This window comes from Vespa velutina, chromosome 1, assembly GCF_912470025.1.
Source record: "Vespa velutina chromosome 1, iVesVel2.1, whole genome shotgun sequence".
Classification (NCBI taxonomy): Eukaryota; Metazoa; Arthropoda; class Insecta; order Hymenoptera; family Vespidae; genus Vespa; species Vespa velutina.
In genome coordinates, this window is record NC_062188.1 from 11,740,119 (window position 1) to 11,763,021 (window position 22,903).

General features: G+C 30.2%; 2 protein-coding genes across 7 annotated transcripts; one reads left to right on the forward strand and one right to left on the reverse strand.

Annotated features, from left to right (window-relative positions):
• Positions 1-58: 58 nt before the first annotated feature.
• LOC124952902 (phosphoglycerate kinase) lies at positions 59-2,260 on the reverse strand. Its single transcript, XM_047503547.1, has 5 exons — positions 2,040-2,260; positions 1,353-1,701; positions 936-1,274; positions 653-872; positions 59-571 (listed from the first exon to the last, which is right to left on the reverse strand). The coding sequence occupies exons 1-5, from the start codon at positions 2,099-2,101 to the stop codon at positions 294-296; spliced, it is 1,248 nt and encodes a 415-aa protein (XP_047359503.1). The 5' UTR covers positions 2,102-2,260; the 3' UTR covers positions 59-293.
• Positions 2,261-5,512: 3,252 nt separating this feature from the next.
• On the forward strand, positions 5,513-22,303 carry LOC124952672 (tau-tubulin kinase homolog Asator). 6 transcript variants are annotated; one of them, XR_007101986.1, is made up of 16 exons: positions 5,513-5,849; positions 9,769-9,901; positions 10,273-10,420; positions 10,605-10,819; positions 10,942-11,211; positions 11,314-11,400; positions 11,671-11,943; positions 12,296-12,479; positions 12,554-12,882; positions 13,107-13,406; positions 14,383-14,667; positions 14,797-15,064; positions 15,246-15,623; positions 16,384-16,798; positions 17,016-17,272; positions 21,545-22,303. XR_007101986.1 is itself a non-coding variant. In XM_047502935.1 (15 exons), the coding sequence occupies exons 1-15, from the start codon at positions 5,842-5,844 to the stop codon at positions 17,068-17,070; spliced, it is 3,348 nt and encodes a 1,115-aa protein (XP_047358891.1). In that variant the 5' UTR covers positions 5,513-5,841; the 3' UTR covers positions 17,071-17,336. The 6 variants fall into 6 exon arrangements, 4 of the variants coding, with proteins under 4 accessions (XP_047358891.1, XP_047359058.1, XP_047359148.1 ...); XR_007101981.1 differs by lacking the exon at positions 21,545-22,303 and adding an exon at positions 17,361-19,584; XM_047502935.1 differs by lacking the exon at positions 21,545-22,303 and having other exon boundaries at positions 17,016-17,336.
• The last annotated feature ends 600 nt before the right edge of the window (positions 22,304-22,903 follow it).

A 22,903-nucleotide genomic window follows, 5' to 3' on the forward strand; every position in this document is an offset into this window, starting at 1 on the left:
CAGATGCAGTAATATGCACTTATATGCATAGATTTTCTTTCTCTAAATAATTAAGAAATTTTCCTGTAAACATTTTATTTTTATTAGGATAGTAATAACATTTTACATGTGATAGCCAATCAAATATTTGTTCAGATAAATTATGATATATTTTTGTCCTATGAAACATGAGAAAATAAACTTCTGAATATTCAATAATTCTAGTTGTCTTTGTATGAGAATACATACATTAAGCAATATATAATTTCAACTGGAACTAATACATATATTCATATCTTTTTGCCAATAATACTTCAAGATGGAGAGAGTGCTGCTACACCAGGCAATACTTTCCCTTCAAGTAATTCTAAACTTGCACCACCACCTGTGCTGACATGACTCACTTTGTCTTCGGTTTTCCATTTAGCAGCACAAGTTGCTGTATCACCACCACCTATAATAGTAATCGTACCACGACCAGTAGCTTCTACAACATTATCCATTAAACTCTTTGTGCCTTTATTAAAATTTTCAAACTCAAACACTCCAGCTGGTCCATTCCATACTATTACTTTTGCCCTTTTAATTGGTTCTACAAAATTAAGAGTATATACTTAGCATTTATTGTACTTAGACATTCATATAGATTTTAACAATTAAGAAATAAACTAGCCTGCAAATAACTCCCTAGACTTTGGTCCAATATCCAAACCCATCCAACCATCAGGTATACCACTTTCTATAGTAGCTTCACCTACGGCCGCATTTTCTGCGAATTTATCTGCTGTTATAAAGTCTACTGGCAAGTGAATTTGAACATTACTTTTCTTTGCTTTTTCCAATAAATCATTTACAATTTTTGCACCTTCTTCATCAAATAAAGAGCTGCCTATCTATAAATGATATAAATAATTCATATAATAAATTTAAATAAAGTTATATTAAATAATTCTTACTTTCATATTCTTTGAAATTTTTAAAAATGTAAAAGCCATTCCTCCGCCTATAATCATTTCATTAACTTTGTCTAGTAAATTATTAATTAATTGGATTTTATCAGTAATTTTTGCTCCTCCTAAGATAGCTAAGAATGGACGTTCTGGATTATCTAAAGCTTTGGCAAAATATTCCAATTCTTTCTTGAGAAGAAAACCACTAGCTCTAACATCAAAATTATCTCCCATCATAGAACTATGAGCACGATGGGCAGTTCCAAAAGCATCGTTTATATAAACATCCCCTAGCTTTCTCAAAGACTCTCTAAATTTGGTGACATTATCTTTGTCAGCTTTTACCTATGAATAAAGATCATCTAAATATAATGAAAAAAATAGAGATATTTAATTTTTGTCATCTAATAATTAAATATATACTTTGCTTCCATCTGGACCAATTCCTTTTCCTTCTTCTTCAATATGAAATCTTAAATTTTCTAACAAGATAATTGTTCCATTTGCTGGATTAGCACATGCCGCTTCCACATCAGGGCCAATACATTCATCCAAAAATTGCACATCTTTTCCCAGAAGTGTTTTCAATTCCTCCGCAACAGGTTTTAATGTATATTTTGCATCTTTTTTTCCATCTGGACGGCCCAAGTGGGACATCAAAACAATCGATTTTGCTTTCTTATCAAGTGCATACTTTATTGAATCTAAAGCAGCAACGATTCTTTGATTGTTTGTTATTTTTCCTTCTTTAAGTGGTACATTGAAATCCACTCTATAAAACATTAAGTTATTACTAATGATTCTAATTCTATAGATATTAATATTAAAAAAATTTAAGTTTTAAGTAAACAGATTCATTTAAAACAGAGGTTATATATACATATTATCAATCATAACTGTCATTTTCTTAACCTCTTCCAAAAAAAAAATACAAATATTTAATAATACATATCTTATATTCTATAAACGAGTAAATCTAAATAAATTTTTTTAATTTAACATACTTATTTTTATTTAATTTACTTTTTTTAATTTAACATACATATACATATATATATAGATATATATGTGTGTATAATCATAGAAATATGATAAAACTATAATATATACCGCATAAGAACCCTTTTGTCGGCGAGATCCACCTTATCTATGCTGAGTTTGTTTAATGCCATTCTTACGTCTTCTGTTTTTATTCCTTTCTTTTCAACTTTAGTTATCCTTAAGTTCAAATCACTTGTAGATAATTTGACAAAATAACATGCAACGATACCTTCAGATGCTGTTGAGTATCTCGTATAATGACTGACACGTTCAACAAAGTCAAAGAAAGGTCGCCGAGCGTAGCGACATCCTACAAGTTTTTGAATCGCGCGCATGTCGTGTGTTATGCATGATAGAATCTCTCAATGACACGTTTCATTATTTTACGATTATTAAATAGAAATGAATAAAGTATCTATATTATTAAAATATATAACAAAAATGAGAAAATATTTTCCAGTAATACAATATGGTATTTCATTCAATAAATTACAAATTTTTTTAATACAGTTTACATAGAAGGGCGCGACGGTTCGATTTGGAACAACCTGCATATGAATACTTTTACTTTCTAATTGATTCTAATGAATTTGAAATAATCCACTGTTGATATCGTATTATCTATTGAGTATCATTATAATTGATCTAATTTTAAAGAAAATTAAGAAATCTTTTCTAATATATAATACATGAACTACAACGATATTACCCATGTGGATTCTTTTGAATTGCATCAGTGATCGATCTGAAAGTCATCCAACTGAACCAGATTAATTAATTGCAGTATCGAATTAGAAGAGCAATCAATCTTTTGATCATTTATATTAACATATTAGCATTGTTTATCTTTTAATAACCATAAATTTAAATAATAATAATAATAATGTTTTTTATGTAGCAGTTTTCCTAAATATTTTCTCGATTATTAAAACTATTTCTACATTATCAAGAAACAAATAAATGTAAATCCTATATTTGTTAGCAATTCTGTATACTTTACATTACTGTGTCACACCCGCAATGTCTCTGCAATGCTAACTGCACCGATTTTACTGCAGACATCACTTAACGAAAAATAAATTCTTTTCTAATAGATTTATTATTGAAAATTCTTGTTGGATCCGCATAAAGGAAAATTTAATGATAAAATTTAATGAGATAGAAAATAATAAAACAGTTAAATTTTTAAATATTTTTCGAATCTTTACATACTTATGTATAATATGCTTTAATAAATATATCCATTAAATATCTTTAGTAATTTCGTGCACTAAATTTATCATTGAATTTAAATTTATTACAACAGAACAAAGACGAAATCGAATTTGATCATGAAAAAGATCGGATATATCTTTCGTGTTATAAAAAATAATAAGATCATAATTACGCTATCTAAACGTATCATTTAAAACAATATTCTCTTCATTTACGATTTGTAATTATATTAACATATTCTGACTTCTTACAGACGAATCATACTTGTTGCAAGTTTAACGACACGTTATAAACATAAATAACGATTTGCAGAAATTTTGTTTTAAAATTACAGCAATGCAGTTGTAGATAGCTACGTTTCCGAGGAAATATCAAATCGACGTCTAGTATCCTGGAATTTCGTTTGACAACAGTTATTCTTGATCCTGGCACAGTCTACATCTTTGTTTGTCTTCAAAGTTGGAATTCAAACATGCAGCATTTCTTCCAAAAATCACAAAAAAAAAGAAAAGTCATTCGAACATCTTTCTTTTCTCTTTTAGATTTTCATGCGATATAAGGTCCTAACTGAAAGGATATTTTCCAAATAATAATTGTGTAATATTATATTATTGTAATTATTCTATTTTAATAAATTTCATTTTTCACTTATTCAGAATAGAGAAAATACTTTTTTCTAAGATATTGAACTAAACTAAACTAGGTTAATATATCAACACCACCGAGAAAAGTGTCCTGCTAAAAATATTGCTCTTTAATAAAACGCATGCATGATTTTTGTGCGCTACTTAGATCACTGTTAGCCAAGAAATAAAGATAGACAATCTTACAATATCTGCGGAAGTAGAATGTGTTTATTTTTGGATTTATATACAGCTGTTATTGATGCAAAGGACAAAGATTAATGTTTGAAATTTTAACATTGAAAAATTTAACGAAATTTACTGGTTTATGATTTATTGATCGTGTCCTGAAAACAGAATATGGCTCGTTCAACAATTTCGATTACTTCTTGAAAATACAGTCACGCAATATTGTCACCCTATCTTAGATATTCGTTCTTTCAAAATAAATAATTTTCACGACTGTGGAACTATGTGTCATGGTATCGATGTATGTCAATGAACCATTTCTCTTTCTCTACTATAAAGCTCCGTTGATCGACTGCCAAATCGAATGTCAATGTTCGGAGTAGTTATCATAAATAAGACGAGAAAAGATTTCTCCCCTTCATTTCTTTCTTCGTTGATCATGAATGGTGACTTTTTCAGCCTGCTCGATGGTCACCTGACCCTTTTTCGTCTAAGCATTGCGACCTCTCTGACCGCCGATGCTGAAGCTCTTAAAACGAATAAACCACGACGACTAAGCTCTAATTCCAACCAAAATAGCTCAACTTTTCTGAACGCGGAGGCGGCTCGCTTATAATGTTCCAAGATATACTTTCTTAAAGAGTATACTTAAGAGTACATTTAAAGGAGCATATTAAAATTTGTATTGAACACTGTCCAACGAGACTACATTGATTTGTGTTGGTTTACGACAGAACGTCTTAGAAGAGATCTTGATGAACTTTCGTATTTGGCATCAAGAATTGTCAGGCATCATGAATAAAGAAAAGATCATACTTGAATATAGAAGTATATCTAAGAGAATGCACACTTGCAGATTTGTAAAGTAACGTTCGTGAATAATGAAAAATATTACATGAACTCTATCATTATAATAGCATGAATAATAATAGTGTAATTAATTTAAGAAAGTAAATTAAATGTTTCTGATAATTTCAAATGGATTATTTCACCTGTTTCACGACTAATATTTCGATCTGCTTGTGTCTATTGTCGTATAGTTGTATTTGAACGCATAATTATATCCGTATTAATGGTGCCAAAACGAAGGCAAAAATCAATGGTGCAGAATGCATTTCCCGACTAAGGAAAATTAGTACAATGTTTTGCGAATCGAAAATAGTGCGACCGCCTTTAATTTCTTGAAGGTTTTTTTTTTTTTAAAATTTTCACATTATTAAATGATTTCTTGGTAGAAAAGAGAGTGAATTAAATAAGTGATATTGTAAATGCGTAGGAAAAAATCGATATAGAACAATCGTTCAAAATCTATTAGAGATTTAATCGATGTTAGTTTTTCATCTCTAATGGATTCCTTCTTTCTTAAATTTGTACGAAAAGACGGTGCAATACCGGGGAAGGAAAGAAGAAGAGTGGTACATGCAGGAGGAAGGGGTTGGAAAAAAGGGATCGCGACGACGGTGTCGGTCCAATGCCAGTGAAACTCGCCTCGACGAGCTGGGTTTGGCTCGGCCTCTCGAAGTCGAGTGCCGAGCGCCGAGTACTAACGAGTGCCGGGAACGAAATTCTGTCTGCTAGAGGAGGCACTTACTTCGTTAACGCCTTTAAACGTGAAATCGGTTGCGTTAATCGTTCCGTGCGAATACAGCACGAAGGATCGTTCATCTCTTCTTCATTTCGATTATCACGCTTATACGGTAGTTCTCGATCACAGCCTCTTAAACATTGAATAATCGTTCTTCCAACGTACGTCATTGGTCCATTCTTTCTGGATCTCATCAACGAATCCTAAACCGACCAAAAACTACTTCTATTCTTCTTTTTGGTCACTATACTTCGAAATCATGAAGTGGTACGTGTTATCACGATACACGATTTTTCCTTTTTACCGTAAGCTTTTTTAAGGATCGATCACACGAGAAAAAATATTCTTTCAATTATTTCGATCTTTAAGATCTCTTCGTTACAGATGAGCCTGCGATCATTTAATAAATAATCATTTTATCCAAACTTTTCTCTTAAAATGTAATAAAACAAATCAGTTTTTTATTATAGATACGAAAAAATTGAAGATAATTTTATGTAATTTTATTATATCTAATGAGAATATATTTTGATACAACGAATCAAATAAGGGACACTATATATTATATAGCTGCTTCTTTACTGAGCAATGCCTTGCTTTGTAAAATAACTTAAACTTAATGTTGTTTCCTTCTGTTTTCATTTATTTTATAAGAAAGCCGTGGGACGTACGAAATGTATTCCTTTTACCGACTACACGATAAATAACGACATAATTATTCGAAAAATCGATGCTATTATGAATCCTTGAGGAATATTATCCACTATAAATGTCTAGTATGTAGTTGATAATAAGTAACGAGATGAACGCCTACGATTTTCAGTAATTATATACACTTTTATTTGGCCTCAACTTCGAGGCAAATATTCGATATTGAAACTTGATATCTCGCCAACGCGATACCATATAAATTCGATCGAAAGATTTATCGTGATGATCGGATTCCAGTCTTAACATTTCGTATCGATTGATATCGAAAGTTCTTTTTGTCGATAAGTGAGTACATCGAACTGGTTATGTCAGCTAAATAATTGTAACATCGGTCCTAGATACTCTATCATTCGGGGAGTCAATTGTGCACGAAACGAAGAGTGACCGCGTAGTTATTTATGCTCTATGGTTACTCCAAAATAAAAAAGTTCAACGAAAAATCTTCGAAAAAGTGCTGTGTCGGAGAGAACGATGTTGCCTGCTGTATCACACACCGAGTGGGGCCGTTTAAAAATAGATGTTTAAACTTAAATTATGCCCTCTGGTGAAGGGAACCGGTAGAATAGCGGTCAAAATTTCATAGTCTTACAGTAAGTTCCTTCGATCTTTATCGAATTTGTCGAATTGCGGAAAAAAAATAGATGTTCTTATACACTCTTTTAATTTTTATTTTCATTCATCAAATCATATTTAGAATATGATATTAGATTTTGAATATAATATAAGAAAAATAGACAGAATACAAGTAATATTTGAAACAAACAATATCGATAGTTACTTTTCAATACTTTACAATATTATGATGTATTAAAAATCATGATATAAAAAAAAATATTTGAAAACAATATTAGAAACATTTTATAATTTTTTTCAGTATTTTATGCTTTATTAATAGTAGCACGAAAGAATATTTATGCGATATTTTCAAAATCATTGATTAAAAGGGTAAAAGAAATATAGGGAAGTTTTCAATTATAAATACGTACGATTTAAGTTCATTAAGTAATATTTCTTTGCGTATAACTATCTCGTAATTATCTTTAATATTATCAGAACTAAACTAATTAGAAGTTCTTATTTTATTTAAAAGAAATTTTAAAAGCGAAAGTAAGCCAGTTGTACGACGATCTTTACCTTGAGCATGACATTCACCTACGAGCGTTTGTGCGAATCACGCATGCTTGAGATGACCGATACATATGTGCACATGGTTGTGTGAGTTTTAGGTGTGCATGCATGTACGCTAAAAGCTAGAATAAACACGTTTGTATGCAAGTTCGGTATGTGCAGCAGTGCAGTTTCAATCGACCAACTCAGTTTATCGGTATGCGATTGGCTAGTAAAACTACTCGCTTAATTTCTTTACGTAAGCTCGTGATACAAAACGCTAACTTATATATTTCATTTGTATTGCTCTCTCCTATCATTTTTGTTCAATGAATAATTCTTTTCATATATAGGTACGACCGACTATCTTTAAATCGAGATCATCTTATTGACGCATTCGGATATATATATAGAAAATTTGTTAAAAAAAATTGAGTACAATCTTGAGTTCTTTATAAATTATTATTATTATACATAGAAAAATATTTGTAAGATCGCAAACATAAACATCATTTTAAACTATCACTCATTGAATCGAGCTAAAATTTAAATTGATTCAAATAATCGAATTTCTAAATCGAATGTTTGTCGAGACAAAATTCTTAAAATACATCAAGCGTGCGTGAAAAAGAAAATAAAAAGATCAAAAGATATATTAGAACTGAATCGTTTCGTGTGCAAATACGAAAAGATGTGTAAAAATTTCGAAAGAAAAAAAAAAAAAAAGAAAAAAGGATCATTTAGACGATGATATTGCGCGTATCCTTACGCATTACCCTGTCGCGTCGCATGACGTATTGTGCAGGCACATTCGATAAGTGCATTCGATAGGCGCATACGATAGGCGTTATATGTATACTGTATACTGTTGCGTGTGCGCTACTCTCAAAGGCGCTAAAAGAACAGCACTTGGACGAGTTGTTAGTTAAGGGAGACTCGGAGAAGAGGGGTTGGTTCAGAGTAGCGTGCGACAGAAAAGGGACGGTGAAAAAGAGAAATCGAAGAACAAAATATAATAAAAACGGCGCGGCGTTTCATAGGTCTCGGAAAAGAGAGAAAGATTCATCGATCGAGCGAGCCAAGTGCTATCTCGTGGTCATTACGAATAACACGGTCTTCGGCGCGATGCGGAATGGTAAAATCGAAAAATGGCTGTTTCATTTGCGTGCGCTCACTTTTTCGCTCAGACCTTCATTCAATTAATTATTGTTTCTCGTTAATATTATTATTTCTTATTTTGATATTCTGCATAGAAAAAGAAAATGGAAGGAGAACAAGCGAATGACGTTTCGAGGGACTTTGACTCTTTATTGGAAAGCGACGAAAGGGGTAAGGGATGCGAGGGGAAAATGCAAGAGAGAAGTGCGCGATCGTAAGGAGAGGTGCGTTCAGCGCTCGATCGCACGGCAGAAGTCCTCCGACTCGCGGAGGAACGCCGTGTCGGCGGCGCTCGTAGCAGACGACACTGTTAGTAAAAATAAAGTGTCATTGTATATTTGGATCAGTTCTTTCTCGTGTGTGCAAGTGGGGTTCGAGAAAAAGGCATAGGATTCTCGAAGGGGGGGGCGAGTCTTCGGGATACATTGAAAATTCGATCATATATTAATGTCGTCTTGTCTACGGTGGTAACAAAGTAGTAGTAATAGCGTTGAGAGGGCATTATCGTGGGAACGTGTGCTTCCCTCTTCCAACGACAATGAAGAAGAATTGGTTCTCTACGAGAAATTTTTCTTTTATCGAAAAAGAAGACCGCGAAAACATCATTTTGTGGCAAGAATTACGTTTGAAACGATAAGAAAAAGAAGAAAAGAAAGAGATAGAGAGAGATAGGAAAGAGAGACAGGTATAGGGGAAGAACGAAGAGAGAAAGAGAGAGAAGCCAAGAAAGGAAGGCGACAGCAAACGCTGTACGACGACGGGAGCTAGAGAGGGTAGAGGGAAAGAGAAAGAAAAGAAGAGAGAGAGAGGGAACGGGTGTATAGAGGGCTGACGACACGGTGGGGTAGACGGCGGGTTAGGCTATGAAGTAGGTGGCGGGACGAAGGGAGGGTTGAAGGAAAAGCTAGGAAGAGGTACCGCCGTCGTCCCCTTCCCCTTGTGCTCTAGCTGCACCCTTCGCTTGCACGCAATTATGGCTGCCTAGCACAGGGCGCGTATTGACCAATTTTCTATTACCCGCGCTAGAGTTAGGTTAAAGATCTCGTCGCGAGATTCTTTCTCGGGGTGTGTCGATCCTTTTTCGCTTGCGTTGATAGCCCGTAATTCGGGCCATCATCTAGGCATCGTCATTGAAGATGTCGCGATCATACGAATAAACCACCCTTCGTCATAATGACACTTCAAGTAAAGGGTTGGTTCCGTTTTCCAGGCATCCTAATCATCTTGAAAATTTAGTGCTGAGGAATGTAGGCGACGAAAGTACGGATCAAAACAATAATATAACTATGACGAGCGAGGATTTATTACAACCTGGCCATGTGGTCAAAGAACGATGGAAAGTGGTAAGAATGCGAATTATTTGTTCTCTCTTTTGTTCTCTTTTTTTATCATTTTTCGCCTTAACGCGTTCTCTTGACTTTAGAGAACGTAAACTTTGCACATTTTTTTCTTGAATCTTATTAACTGTAGATTGATTAAGAAATAAATCTGTTTTGTTTAAATAAACTTTTTAAAAAATAGTACTTTATGAACTGCATTATGTTTTTGAGTTGATCCACTTTCCAATTCCAGAATCTAGTTTTTAAGTTTTATCTCTTTTACAAATACCAATAAAAAGAACACTTAAAAGGCTATACCTCTGTAGTCTTTTCTAAATAGTTTGATATAGCGTACAGACTAAGGTGTAATATATATATATATATGTATACTATAGGTTAAAAAAATAGGGGGTGGCGGATTTGGTGAAATATACGAAGGCCTAGATTTAATGTCAAAAGAGCAGGTTGCTCTTAAAGTGGAATCCGCACGTCAGCCTAAACAGGTCCTTAAAATGGAAGTTGCTGTATTGAAAAAATTGCAGGGTCAGTATAGAATACCCTTCTATATTCCTTCAATATTTATATGCTTACTTATAAAAAAATGTGTTTCTGAGATATTTCTGTGGCTGTATTGTTATATTGATTGTATCAATGAATCTTCACAATACAGATTTGAATCAAATATAAAATAAAAATATTTTTTAATACATATATTGCTCTGTTTCAGGTAAAGAACATGTTTGCAGATTTATAGGCTGTGGTCGTAACGATCGATTTAATTATGTTGTAATGCAATTGCAAGGAAAAAATTTAGCTGAATTAAGACGAGCACAGCCAAGAGGTGCTTTTTCATTATCAACTACTTTACGACTAGGTCTTCAAATTCTGAAAGCAATAGAAAGTATACATCAAGTAGGCTTTCTTCATAGAGATATTAAACCTGTAAGTGTCTTTAATATTCTTAATATTTAATTTACTTATTTTCCTACCTTTACATCCGCATGTAGTTTTTTAGTCTCCTGAATTCTTGTTAAGGCAATTATTTATTACATTTATGTTTACAGTCAAATTTTTCTATTGGACGCCAATCATACAATGCTAGGTTGGTATATATGTTAGATTTTGGTCTAGCCCGCCAGTTTACAACAGGTACTGGTGAAGTTAGACCACCCCGTGCTGCTGCAGGGTTTAGAGGAACCGTCCGGTATGCATCTGTTAATGCACATAAGAACAAAGAAATGGGACGACATGACGATTTGTGGTCTTTGTTTTACATGCTTGTAGAATTCGTTAATGGTCAACTACCATGGCGTAAAATAAAAGACAAAGAACAAGTTAGTTGATACTCAAATTTTATACTCATAATACAAGATATACATACATCCTACATAAGTCTTTTTAAAATTAATAGTCATACAGTGTTATATGTTTTATAGGTAGGTTTTATGAAAGAAAAGTATGACCATCGCTTACTTTTGAAGCATCTTCCATCTGACCTTCGCCTGTTTTTGGAACATATTCAGGTATGCCTTTTTCAAATTAAATATATTTATTGAAAAGGTAGATCTGCTTATCTCTTACCTTTATCTCTATATATGTAATAGTATTCCAGCGCTACAAAATTATTATTTAATAGATGTATATATAAAACTTATTTATAAATGTTAGGATTTTTAAACATATAAATGTAATATTTTTTTTACAAACAACATTCATTAAAAAGTCTTTATAATAGTAAATAGAAATATAAATATCATAATACAAAATAAAATTAATACAATCATATTTTATAGAGTCTGGGATATGCAGATGAACCAGATTATGCAATGTTAGCTGGTTTGTTTGAACGATGCATGAAACGTAGATGTGTGAAACCAAATGATCCTTATGATTGGGAAAGACCATTGATAGCTAATGAAGGTTTATCAACTACCAGATCATTACCTACAGTTACTGTTCCTCCTGCACTTACAACAGCAACTGCTATTAATCAGCCTCCAACCATACCAACTGTAGATACAAACAATCAAGAAAATGTTGAACCAGACAACCGAAAAGAGTTAGATGTAAGAAATGTAGTTAAAATTATTTTTACAGTTTATAATAAGACCAAAATTAATATAGTATTACTAGTAATATAACAGAAAATGTAGAATTCTAAAATTATGCCTGTTTCATATATACATATGTTCATATATTAGAGACTAGTATAATTAAAAAAAGAACAGTATGAAACACTTACTCTCGTTTGGGAAGATTAATTTTTTTTATTTTTTATCAAATTTATTAAACAAATAGAGCCTAAATAGCCAAGCACAAACAATGAATAATCTAGTATACTCAATCTCATACTTTAATATTCATGTGTTCTTAATATTAATTTTAATAATAATATATATGCAATGATATCCTTGAAAGGCACTGATGGATTATGAAAGTGTATGTAGAAGGAACAGGCAACGTGAAGTTGAAAGTTCTCCAGTACCATTTGCATCGGCTATTAGTAATCATGGTCGAGATAAAAATTGTAATGCAACAATACCTACAACAGATAACACTCAGCCTGGTACACAAAATACTGCAATTCTTCCTGTAGTTCAAGGTAAATCTTTTTTGTATACTTGTGATAGTTTAAATTATTTTATTATTATTATAACATAATTTTCTTTTCTTTAGGTTCTCCGAAAAAAAGGCGTGCTTTATCAATGGCAGTAGAACCACAAACTCCTGCCGCAACAGTAGAAAAGCAATTGGACAATGAAGGTGATGCATTAATGGCGTCTGCTTGTTCAGCTTCTGAAGTTCCTCGTTCTAAAGTGATGTCAAATGCAGTAACTCCATTAAGAAAATCTGCAAGTGGCGCAACATTTGCTCGTTTGCGTGTTGCAACTGCTCCAGAAAAAACTTCTGGTGAACCACCAAGTCCACGTGTACAAACTGAAGTGGATGCATCTTATTGCTCATATGATGTGACTAATACAAAATACATAGGAAATCAGAGTCCCGTATGTATACAGCATGACGTTTTATATGTGTCTTTATGTATATTATTTTCATTACATGTATTTCTATACAATAACTATAAAAAAAATTAATTATTTATATGCATCACATTAAAGCATTTCCATGGTAGTAAAACACTTTAGTATTAACCTTTTTTTCAGTCTCTGCACTTGAAGTATTTCTTTATTTTGTAAGCAGGTACCCCTGCTATCTTATATATGATTAGCAGGTTACTGAACAGAGGGAACCATTACGACGGGAACCAAGAAGAAGAACGGATGGGCGACAGCAAGGAAGAGCAGGACGTGCTACTGTACGGGATTGCTCCATTACGCAGTTTGCGCAGATAGATGACGACAATGTGTCAGCCTTACAACAAGTGACAAAAGGTGGTGGTGGATTAACATTAGCTTCACAATGGAAATCACAATTCGATGATTCTGAAGAAACAGATAATGAATGGAAAGGTGAAAATTTACAAAGTCCTGAGCATAAGGGTACGAATCTACCATCTCTGGTTCCACAGGTGAGTATTAGATCTATTATTTTGTTCAGAAGGTCAGACGCGAATAGAATACATTTACTCACAGAAATTTTATTTAGACTTTATATATGTGGATATCATTTTTTTTATTAGTGCGGCTTACATGTTCGCGTGTTTTATATTTACATCAGATATTATCTTTCAATTTTTTAAACAATACAATTTCTATAATTGATGGAAGTATCTGTTATATTCTAGCCATGTCTGCCCTATATCAACATCCTCGCTTGACACCTGCTGTACTGCCAAATCAAGTTCTTGATTACCGTCATTTTGAGTTCAAAATGCTATAGCTTCTCCTTTTACGTATATGTTAATAATTTCATTTCTTTGGATTAGAGTTACATGTATATCAAGATTAATAACGCAAGTGTACGCTATATCATAGAAAAATACATTTTAATGCATGACCTGTATTAAAAAATATATATAGGGTGTTTCATTTGATTAATCCATGCAAATAGAACACCTATGGTCATGCATTAATATACATTTATAATTTATTCTATATATGATCCATTTACCTTCTCCTAGAAGATGATAGTACACAAAACATTTTACTATTTTGTTGCAATGTTCTTTAAAACTTTGTTCCAAATTAAAAAAATACGATAATGTAATAAAAAAATACAATATCAAGAAAGGTGTTCTTATGTGTATAAAGTAGTGGGATAAAGTATACAATTTTTAATGTAAGTTTATTGCATGTGTTCTACTGTGCTTACTAATAAAATATAATAGGAGCAAAGTATTAATTACATTTATAAAATATAAATATGTATGGGTGTATAATAAGCTATGATTATAGTACTAAAATAATTAGTCTGAAATTTGATATTGTTTTTGCAACAAATATTTTAATATAATTATACGAATTTTATGGGAAATATTACATGTAATAACATTTTTTCTTTTTAACTTATGTTCATTTTTTTTTATATACGTTTTGTTTATCCAGACAGCTAATGAAGCTAATACTACAACAACTTCAATACCAGTACCAACTGATACAAAAGCAGCAGGTCCACATCCAAGTAGTTCATCAAATACAATACAACAGCATGTGGTAGTACCAACAGCTTTATCACGCATAAGTGAAGATTCTCCACGTCCGGTAGTTCCACATAGATGTTTAAATATTGCTGGTATAGAAAAATATCCAGAACTCCAAGGAGCTCTTCCACGTGCTTGGAGCGTTCCTACATTAGCATCACACGTTCGTAACCATCTTGAAGCTCCATTGGTATGTATAATTGTATATTACATTATATAATACATTTGAAGAAGCAATAAAATAGAATCGCATCTCTATGTGATATCATTTTTGTACTAATAGTTATACAATATTCTAATGTACGCGTCCTTTTAACAGGTTCAACAAGCTGCATTTGATGACTTGTTTTATGAAGTAGATGTTATGAGAAACATTGCTACAAGATATGATGAACCAAGACAAAATCCACCACCAAGGAGAGCTAGTGTACCCGCTGTTGCTTTTTCACCTCATAATACTGTGCCAAGCACTCCTGCTGGTGATGAAGAAGAAGAAGCTGTAGCAGGAAAGCTTGAAATTAGAGTAGTAGACGCAACAGGAGGAGCTACAGTAATACAAACAAGTGCTGATAGAGAACCATTACAAAGTAAGTTGAACAATAAATGTGTTAATTTTCTATTACTTTTGAAGAAAATGATATAAATATAGCTTTTGCTTCTACACATTACAGATATAGTAATAATTATCTGAAATTAATCTTCATTTTTTTATTGATAAAAGCTTTATTCCTTAATTAATGTAATTTATTTAATTCATTTAATTCACAGAAAAATTAACAAATGGTACTGCATGTAGTCCAGCTAGCCCAAATCCAGGGCCTGAAGAACCATCAGTATATTATGATGCAAATGAAAGTCGGGTACCTATTAACAATATTCAGAATAAAGAGTCTGGTGCTACCACTGCCGTAACCACTGTTCCAAACTCAGTGCCATTACTGCGTGAATATAAGGACAATAAAGAGAAAGAAACACCTTGCAGAACGTATAATATTCACAGTAAAATACCAATACCAGTGAAGAGTCCTAAATGTTCATTGTCTGAATCAACTCCTGAAACTAACACACCAAATACTAGGACTGGAACAGGAAGTGAAATAGAAAAATCACCAGCACCCATGGTTGTAACTAAGGAAAGAGAAACTAGTTAGTAAAATGCTTCTTCATGATATATGCCAATTTTTTATATATCGTGTTATTAATTAGTACATGAGTTTAAAGTTTTCTTCATATTTAATTACATTTAATTACGATATCTTTGATTTCTATATCTACGATAGATCAGAAAAAAAATTAAATATTTTTAGTAACATTTAATGAAGACATAGAGTTGTAGTGCAAAGATAATTTATAAGATTATAATACTTTGCAATGTAAAAGTATTCATAGCTGTATAAATTTTCCTTTTATATAGATAAATTTTTGTACTAAGAAAATGGAAATATTTTGCAAATAAGATTCAAATAATATTCTTGCAAAAATAGTTAAGTATTATTAAAAAATAGAGAAGAAATTTAAGAAGAATTCTTAAAGAATTAAACTATTCTTTAATGTTAGGTATGATAGTGTATTAACTTGATAAAATTTTAGAATATTAATAATTTTATACATGTTATTTAAAAAAAATATTTGTATACTAGAAAGCAATCTATTGAAAAGGTATATTTTTCTTTTATTAATTAAAAAATTAGCTTATATTATTTTATATTATCACATCATTGGCCTAATGATTTGAAACTTACATTGTAATGCTTTTATCATACTATCTACCATTCCAATAATCTAATTTCATCTTACTATTAATTACGAAAGAGAAAACAAATCTTTATTTAGTACTAAATATGTGTTGATTTTTGCAATTAATATTAAATACAAATCTATCAATACTAATGCTACTAAATTTTAGCTATCAAAGGTAAACCCTTGACAGTACATATGGAGGCACCTGCACTTCGTCGTTGTGCTACTTTACCTGATGCAAGACCAAATATGTCACCTTTAACATCGGCTAGTTCGGCAGAAGATGAAAATTTAACTGGTTGTACACCAGCATTACGCCGTCGTAGACAAAGTGAAAAGTATGTAACAGATGCCAGTCAACTTAATTTACGATTTCAAAGACCACAACGTAGGATGAGGCCAAATTCTGAAGTATTACCAAGATGCTTCCCTAGAGGTGTACCTTCACATCTATTAGGAGAAGGTGGTAAAAGAACAGAAGAAAGCAGTGATAATGATTCTGATAGCAGTGGTCCACAGAATACTCAACCTCCACCGCCGCCAGCAACTCTTCCACCTCATGTAGCGGAAAATAATGCTAGGTATAACATAGTTGATAAGCTCATTATTATATATATCACTAGATAATTACAAATATAATTATACTATTTCGTGTTCAGAAGTATATAATATATACATATATATATATTTATTTATTTATTTATTTATTTATTTATTTATTTATTTATTTATTTATTTATTTATTTATCGGTATAAGTATTTATTTATATATTCATCTACATGTATTTGACATTTCAGGTGTCGCAGATTTAGACCTATACCAGATGCTACAGTAGTTAGCAGAGAATCGTGAGAATTAGTGTTCAGAATTTCCCAAGTCTGCTTATATTACAATCAAGACAATTCAACCACAACCAAATGGGAGTGTCATACTTTCTTGGAAGAATACAGCCTTCATAGTAATCCGAGATGCTCATTAGAACTTAAAGACTTTGCTGAAAGGAACGGATATTCATTGTTATTTTATAAGAGAAGCACAGCACTATATTACTTTGGTATGTGATCGCGTAAAATATTGTTTTAAAATCACATTTTCAATTAAATTATCGTTATTTATGACATGATACATTTTTTAATTTTTAGGACGTATAATTTACAAATTGCAGTAGGCTGAGCGTAATTGTAAATACTTTTATTTTCAGTGTACATTCAGTATAAGAAATCGAAATACTTAAAAGACGATGATTAGAAATTATATCTTTTTAATTATGAAATTCTTTAATACAATATAACTTGACAGTTATATTTTATATTACATCTAATTTATTACAATAAATAACTGTTTGGTGATTCTAACTTTTCATTTTTTCTGCAAAAAAATAATATTTATTTATTTATTTTATATAATCCAAATTATATTATTAAATGATATTTAATTTTGTCAGAAACGTTGACAAAACTTTCAAAAAAATATATTTTAGAAATAGTATGAAATATACTGTTTGTACACTGAAAATTTATTTTGAAGTTTAAATTGCATAAAATATGATGTGTTAAGATGTGTTTGAGGACTGCAAAAACAATGCTTTGTTATAACTTTGATCATGTAATACCTTTGGGTGTTAAATTATACATGATACACATACATCATGCGCGCGCGCTCGCGTATATACAGATGTAAATTATACTAATAATGCTAGAACTACATATGTACCAATGCGGATTATATTTAGCAATTTTACATACAATGTAAAGCACTCAAACAAAAAGTTATGCCTGATGCTAAACACAAATTCATACGTATAATAATAGTTACAACTTTGATCAGTATATCTTATTTACAGTTTAAATTGCAAAGGAAGCAAATATTTATCTTATAGAAGATAATTTTGAAATAATTATTAATCCGGGCGAGTATGCTAGTCTTTAAAAGCCCACTACAGGAATCAACAGAATGCAACAATTTTTTAGTAACATCGTCCAGATTGTTTGTGTATCACATTAATTAATGATTTAAACGCACTGGGTATTTAGTATATCTATTGATAATAGGCATTATAATTGATATGTTTTCAAAGTTTCTTTTTATTACACTAAAGTCGTGCAATACTGAGTCGTTAAAAACTGTGATCATAAGTTGCAAAAAACTTATTAAGTTGATCACGATCTTTAATATTATTCCATACAAGCAGAAATAAAAATGAAATTGAAATGAGCAATGTTAGATCATCGGTTATAAGCTGCATTTTTTATTTAAGGGTATTAGTATATTATAGCTTTATTTTAATATTCTAATAATTTCATACTTAGTTATTTTTTTTCGTTTTATCAACTAATTACAAATATGTTAAAAATATATAATGAGTGTCCAAATAACTTATACTTCAAGATTTAGACAATATTTTGGGGAGTAGAGAGTATTTTTATTGTAAATTGAGTAACATATTTTATTGATAACTTTATGTAATTCTTTTATTCAAATATTATGCAGCTTTTCCTATGAATAACCAATAATTCACAAGTGATTAAAATCTAGTGATTCTTAAAACTAGTCAAATAGAATTCTATAGTGCTGTATTATTACAATCAAGTTTTTGAGTATAAAGTTATTATTTTGTACAAAAAAGGTTTTGTGCAATTTATGAAATTTTTCAAGCAGTAATATAAGATATAATGATTAGTTTTCAAAATAAAAGAAATAAATTATTTATTAACAAAAGAGAAATTTTATTTTGTTAAAATAAAATGTTCTTGCATATTTTTATTGATCTAATATTAAAAGCAAAATTAAATAGGATAAACCTATAAGTATATATTCGGACAAATATATATAAAAGGTGCAACACAAAAACATAGCTATAAAAGTAAAGAATATAAATGCAATTTGCTAGTAAAGTACTAGTCAATCGTCGATTCTCTCTCTCTATATATATATCTACATTTATAGATATATTAAATATAAATTGTTTTCAAATTTGTTATTTTGGTTTTCAATTAAAAAAAAGTGAAAGTACTAGTTATCTGTGGGTATTCACTTAAAATTTTATAGAATTGTGGAAATAAATAAAACGTCTTTTTTTTAATTGTGTAAATAAAATAATAAGGTATGTATCTGTGTTTGAAGCTATAAGGTATATATCACAAATGTACAATGTACGGCATGTATGTACATATACTCATGTACATACGTATATTGTTGTGTAAACCCATATAGTACAAAACGCTATATTAAATAAAAAGTACTATAATTCAAATTAATTGTGAATTTAGACTTCACTTTGTGAAACTGATGCAGGAGAATTCCGCAATTTCGTATATTTAAGAAAAATCAGAAAATGTCATAATAAATTAATGATTTAATAAATTATTTCATGTATTTAAAGTAGCCTGTCTTATGATATACATGAATATGTAACTATTTTCAACAAATATGTTTGATATTATTATAATTATTTTAAATTCATCAAAAAACATCTTATTCTTATTGTAAGACTACTACTCTAATATATTATAAGTAAAATAATAGATCTTATTAAATCAATATATTTAACAGACTTTACATATTTCAATTAAATATGTAAGCATAAGATAGATTCCTTTAAAAGATTTCTTTTTTATTTATACTGAATATATTTAAAAATCATGAAGATATTTAATCTAAAACGGGTATAAAAAAACAGTGTAAAATAAGTGCATTACAGTACTGATAATGTATCCTTTCAATCAGTATTAAAATAATTGTCTTTTCTGTGCAATAGTTTAAAATACTATATTAATACAGATACGCCATCATGTAGTTTATATGCCAAATTATGGATACTCGAAATAAAATTATTGCTATTGTAACTTAGAGCAATACTTCTATCTTATAAATTCTTTAACGGGTTTTTATATACTGCTCTCATGAAATTAAATATGGACATTCTGCAATAATTTTTTATAAATGTATTAAAGAAAATACATGTACATGTTAAGTTATTTGAACTATTACAACGTAATATAGAAGTATTGAAATTTTATAATTTGTAACTATGAGAAATAAGTTTTCTGTTAAATATTATCAAAGAAATATTTCTGTCAATATCGCTTATAAGATACCAGACATTAAAAGAAATGTTGCATTCCGTTGAGTGAAGCCGCCCATACCATCCCACCTCTTAGGTTCCTGTACATATTATACTATTGTAACATTAATAACTTAATGTTGACTATCTTTCACAGATTGTCAAATAATATGATAATTATAATATCCTTTTGCTGCTTTGTGATCTATAAAAAATAGAACTTTGTTGGTACATGTGAACATAGCAACTCTTGACTCTTATTTGTTAGATAAGAACATAGGAGTTATATAATAATTAACAAATAAACAATTGTATTTAAATATGAAAATAGTTGTCTATAAATAATTAATTAGCATTAGTTATTATTAAAATATTAAAAAAAAAAATATATATATATACATATATATATATACATATATAAGACGAGACATAAACAAAATCTTGAGAAGTAATAATTGTATTTCATTACATCAATAAAACAAGGGAGAGAATATTGTTTTTCTTCGCACAATATAGTTTATTGTATTTTGCAAGTGCCAAGTAAAGTATTTAAAATTATCACAGTGCTTTGCATTGTAATAAAAATGAACTAATTAAACTGAAAGTATATACTTTACAGGTCATATCAAACCCAATCAAAATCTTGGTACAATACAAATTAAATAGATTCTATAGATTGGAGTATGGTGTTAGATTATAGCTAACTAGTCCTGCCACAGTTTTTACTCTATATGTATAATGAATGCTGGGGTATATATAAATAGTGATCAATGTTATAAAAAATGATATGTCTTTATTATCCTTGAGTTAAGATATTTGCATTAAACCTAAAATGTATTCTTTAATTCTTTAATCATATATTTTAGAAAATTAAAAAATTCTTTCTCACACTAATGATAATAATATAATAGAGATTAATTTCTTTTTAATAAAATGTGAAAAATTTTAAGTGTTTCCTCATTTTTTCAAATTTAAATGTTAAATTTATCATATCAAGACTTTTTGAGATACTCCAATGAATAAATGAAAATAATTGATCGAAACAACAAGATTATTATTTTTTATGTAAAATCAAACAAATCGGTCATAAACTAGTTCGCCATTATATCATATAGTATTAAGTTTGATTCATATTGATTATAAAGTTGTTACATTACAGATCGTCCAAGTAATGTCTAGTAACGTCTGTTTTATATTGTACTTGCATTTGCCACCACTAAAAGTTTATAATAATACAAATAAATATTTATTTTTCTATTACAGAATATACTGATGGCTTATAACGTGTTAACATTATCTACGATGTGAATTGTGCTTTAATACCATATAAAATATATGTTATGTAAGTCAATCATGCTAGTTTTACGATTTCTGGTGTCCAGTGGTGTTCAGTTGTTTTGATTGATTGGGCCGCATTGAGTGAGGGGAAAAATTCTCTTGGATCACATATAAAAAATAAGAAATAAAATGTAGTAAATGTATAATAAATACAAAATTTCTTTTTTTTTTGTTTTTTAGCCATATTATCTTCAAAACAAAACATTAGACATATTTTCACTTATAAAATATCACCACTTCAATCCTATCACCACATGGAATCCGCCACCAAAGATGTTTTGTCCATAAGGTAATTGCATTTTGCTCGTCGTATTGGGCAATCATCAATTGAAATTACCACAAGATACTTTTTTGAACTGCATTATTTACTCTACTGGGCCACATGCGATCCGAGGGCCACATGTTGGATACCACTGCTCTAATGTAAAAGATACGTCTTCAATTTTAGTTCTACCTATGAAACACTAAGTGGCGCAGTAATACGTAGATGTGATATTTTTACCTGGTACGAGTCATATTCATTTGTGTATACATATGATATATGTATACAATATTATTTATTTTTGTTTGCTTTGTCGCGCGCGTGAGATAATATTTTCCGTGGACGGAACATAAATATTACTGATAAGATGTTTGTGTATAAAGTATTTAAAATGTTTGATTGATTTTCCTGTTTTATAAGTTTGAGGGTGGGGAATGATGTATTTTATTACAATAAATAAAATATTTTTATTTGAAAATAATACATAGTTTATTTTGAATTTTTCTTAGATATTATATAGTTTAAATGTACATGTGATATGTTTAGTTACAAGATAAATAGATAGGAAAAATTTTTGAAGATGAAAAAATGTTTAATATTAAATTATGATAAATTGAAAAACATGATATAATTTTATGATAATTAAATATTAGACACTGAAATTTAGACACTATTAAGTACGAAATATGAAATACAATATACTATGCATACTATAGGTGTATATATACACTCTTCGCATCTGATCGTCCACTCTTCGAAGGAGTATATATAAGACATAAGTGAAAAGTTAATGCTAACTTTCAAGAACAGTTTACATCTATTATTTAAATTCTTGGTCACATACGGATGTCTGCTTTAAACTACTTAAACGTCTGATTTAAGGTTGTCCATCTATCCTACTTTTATAATGGTTTACGCCACAATGAAAACAGGCGTAATTCTTTACCGATTTTGATGAACAAGATCTTATTTTAAAGACTAAGGTTTAATTTAGGACTTCATTTTTTCGAATTCATGAGAAA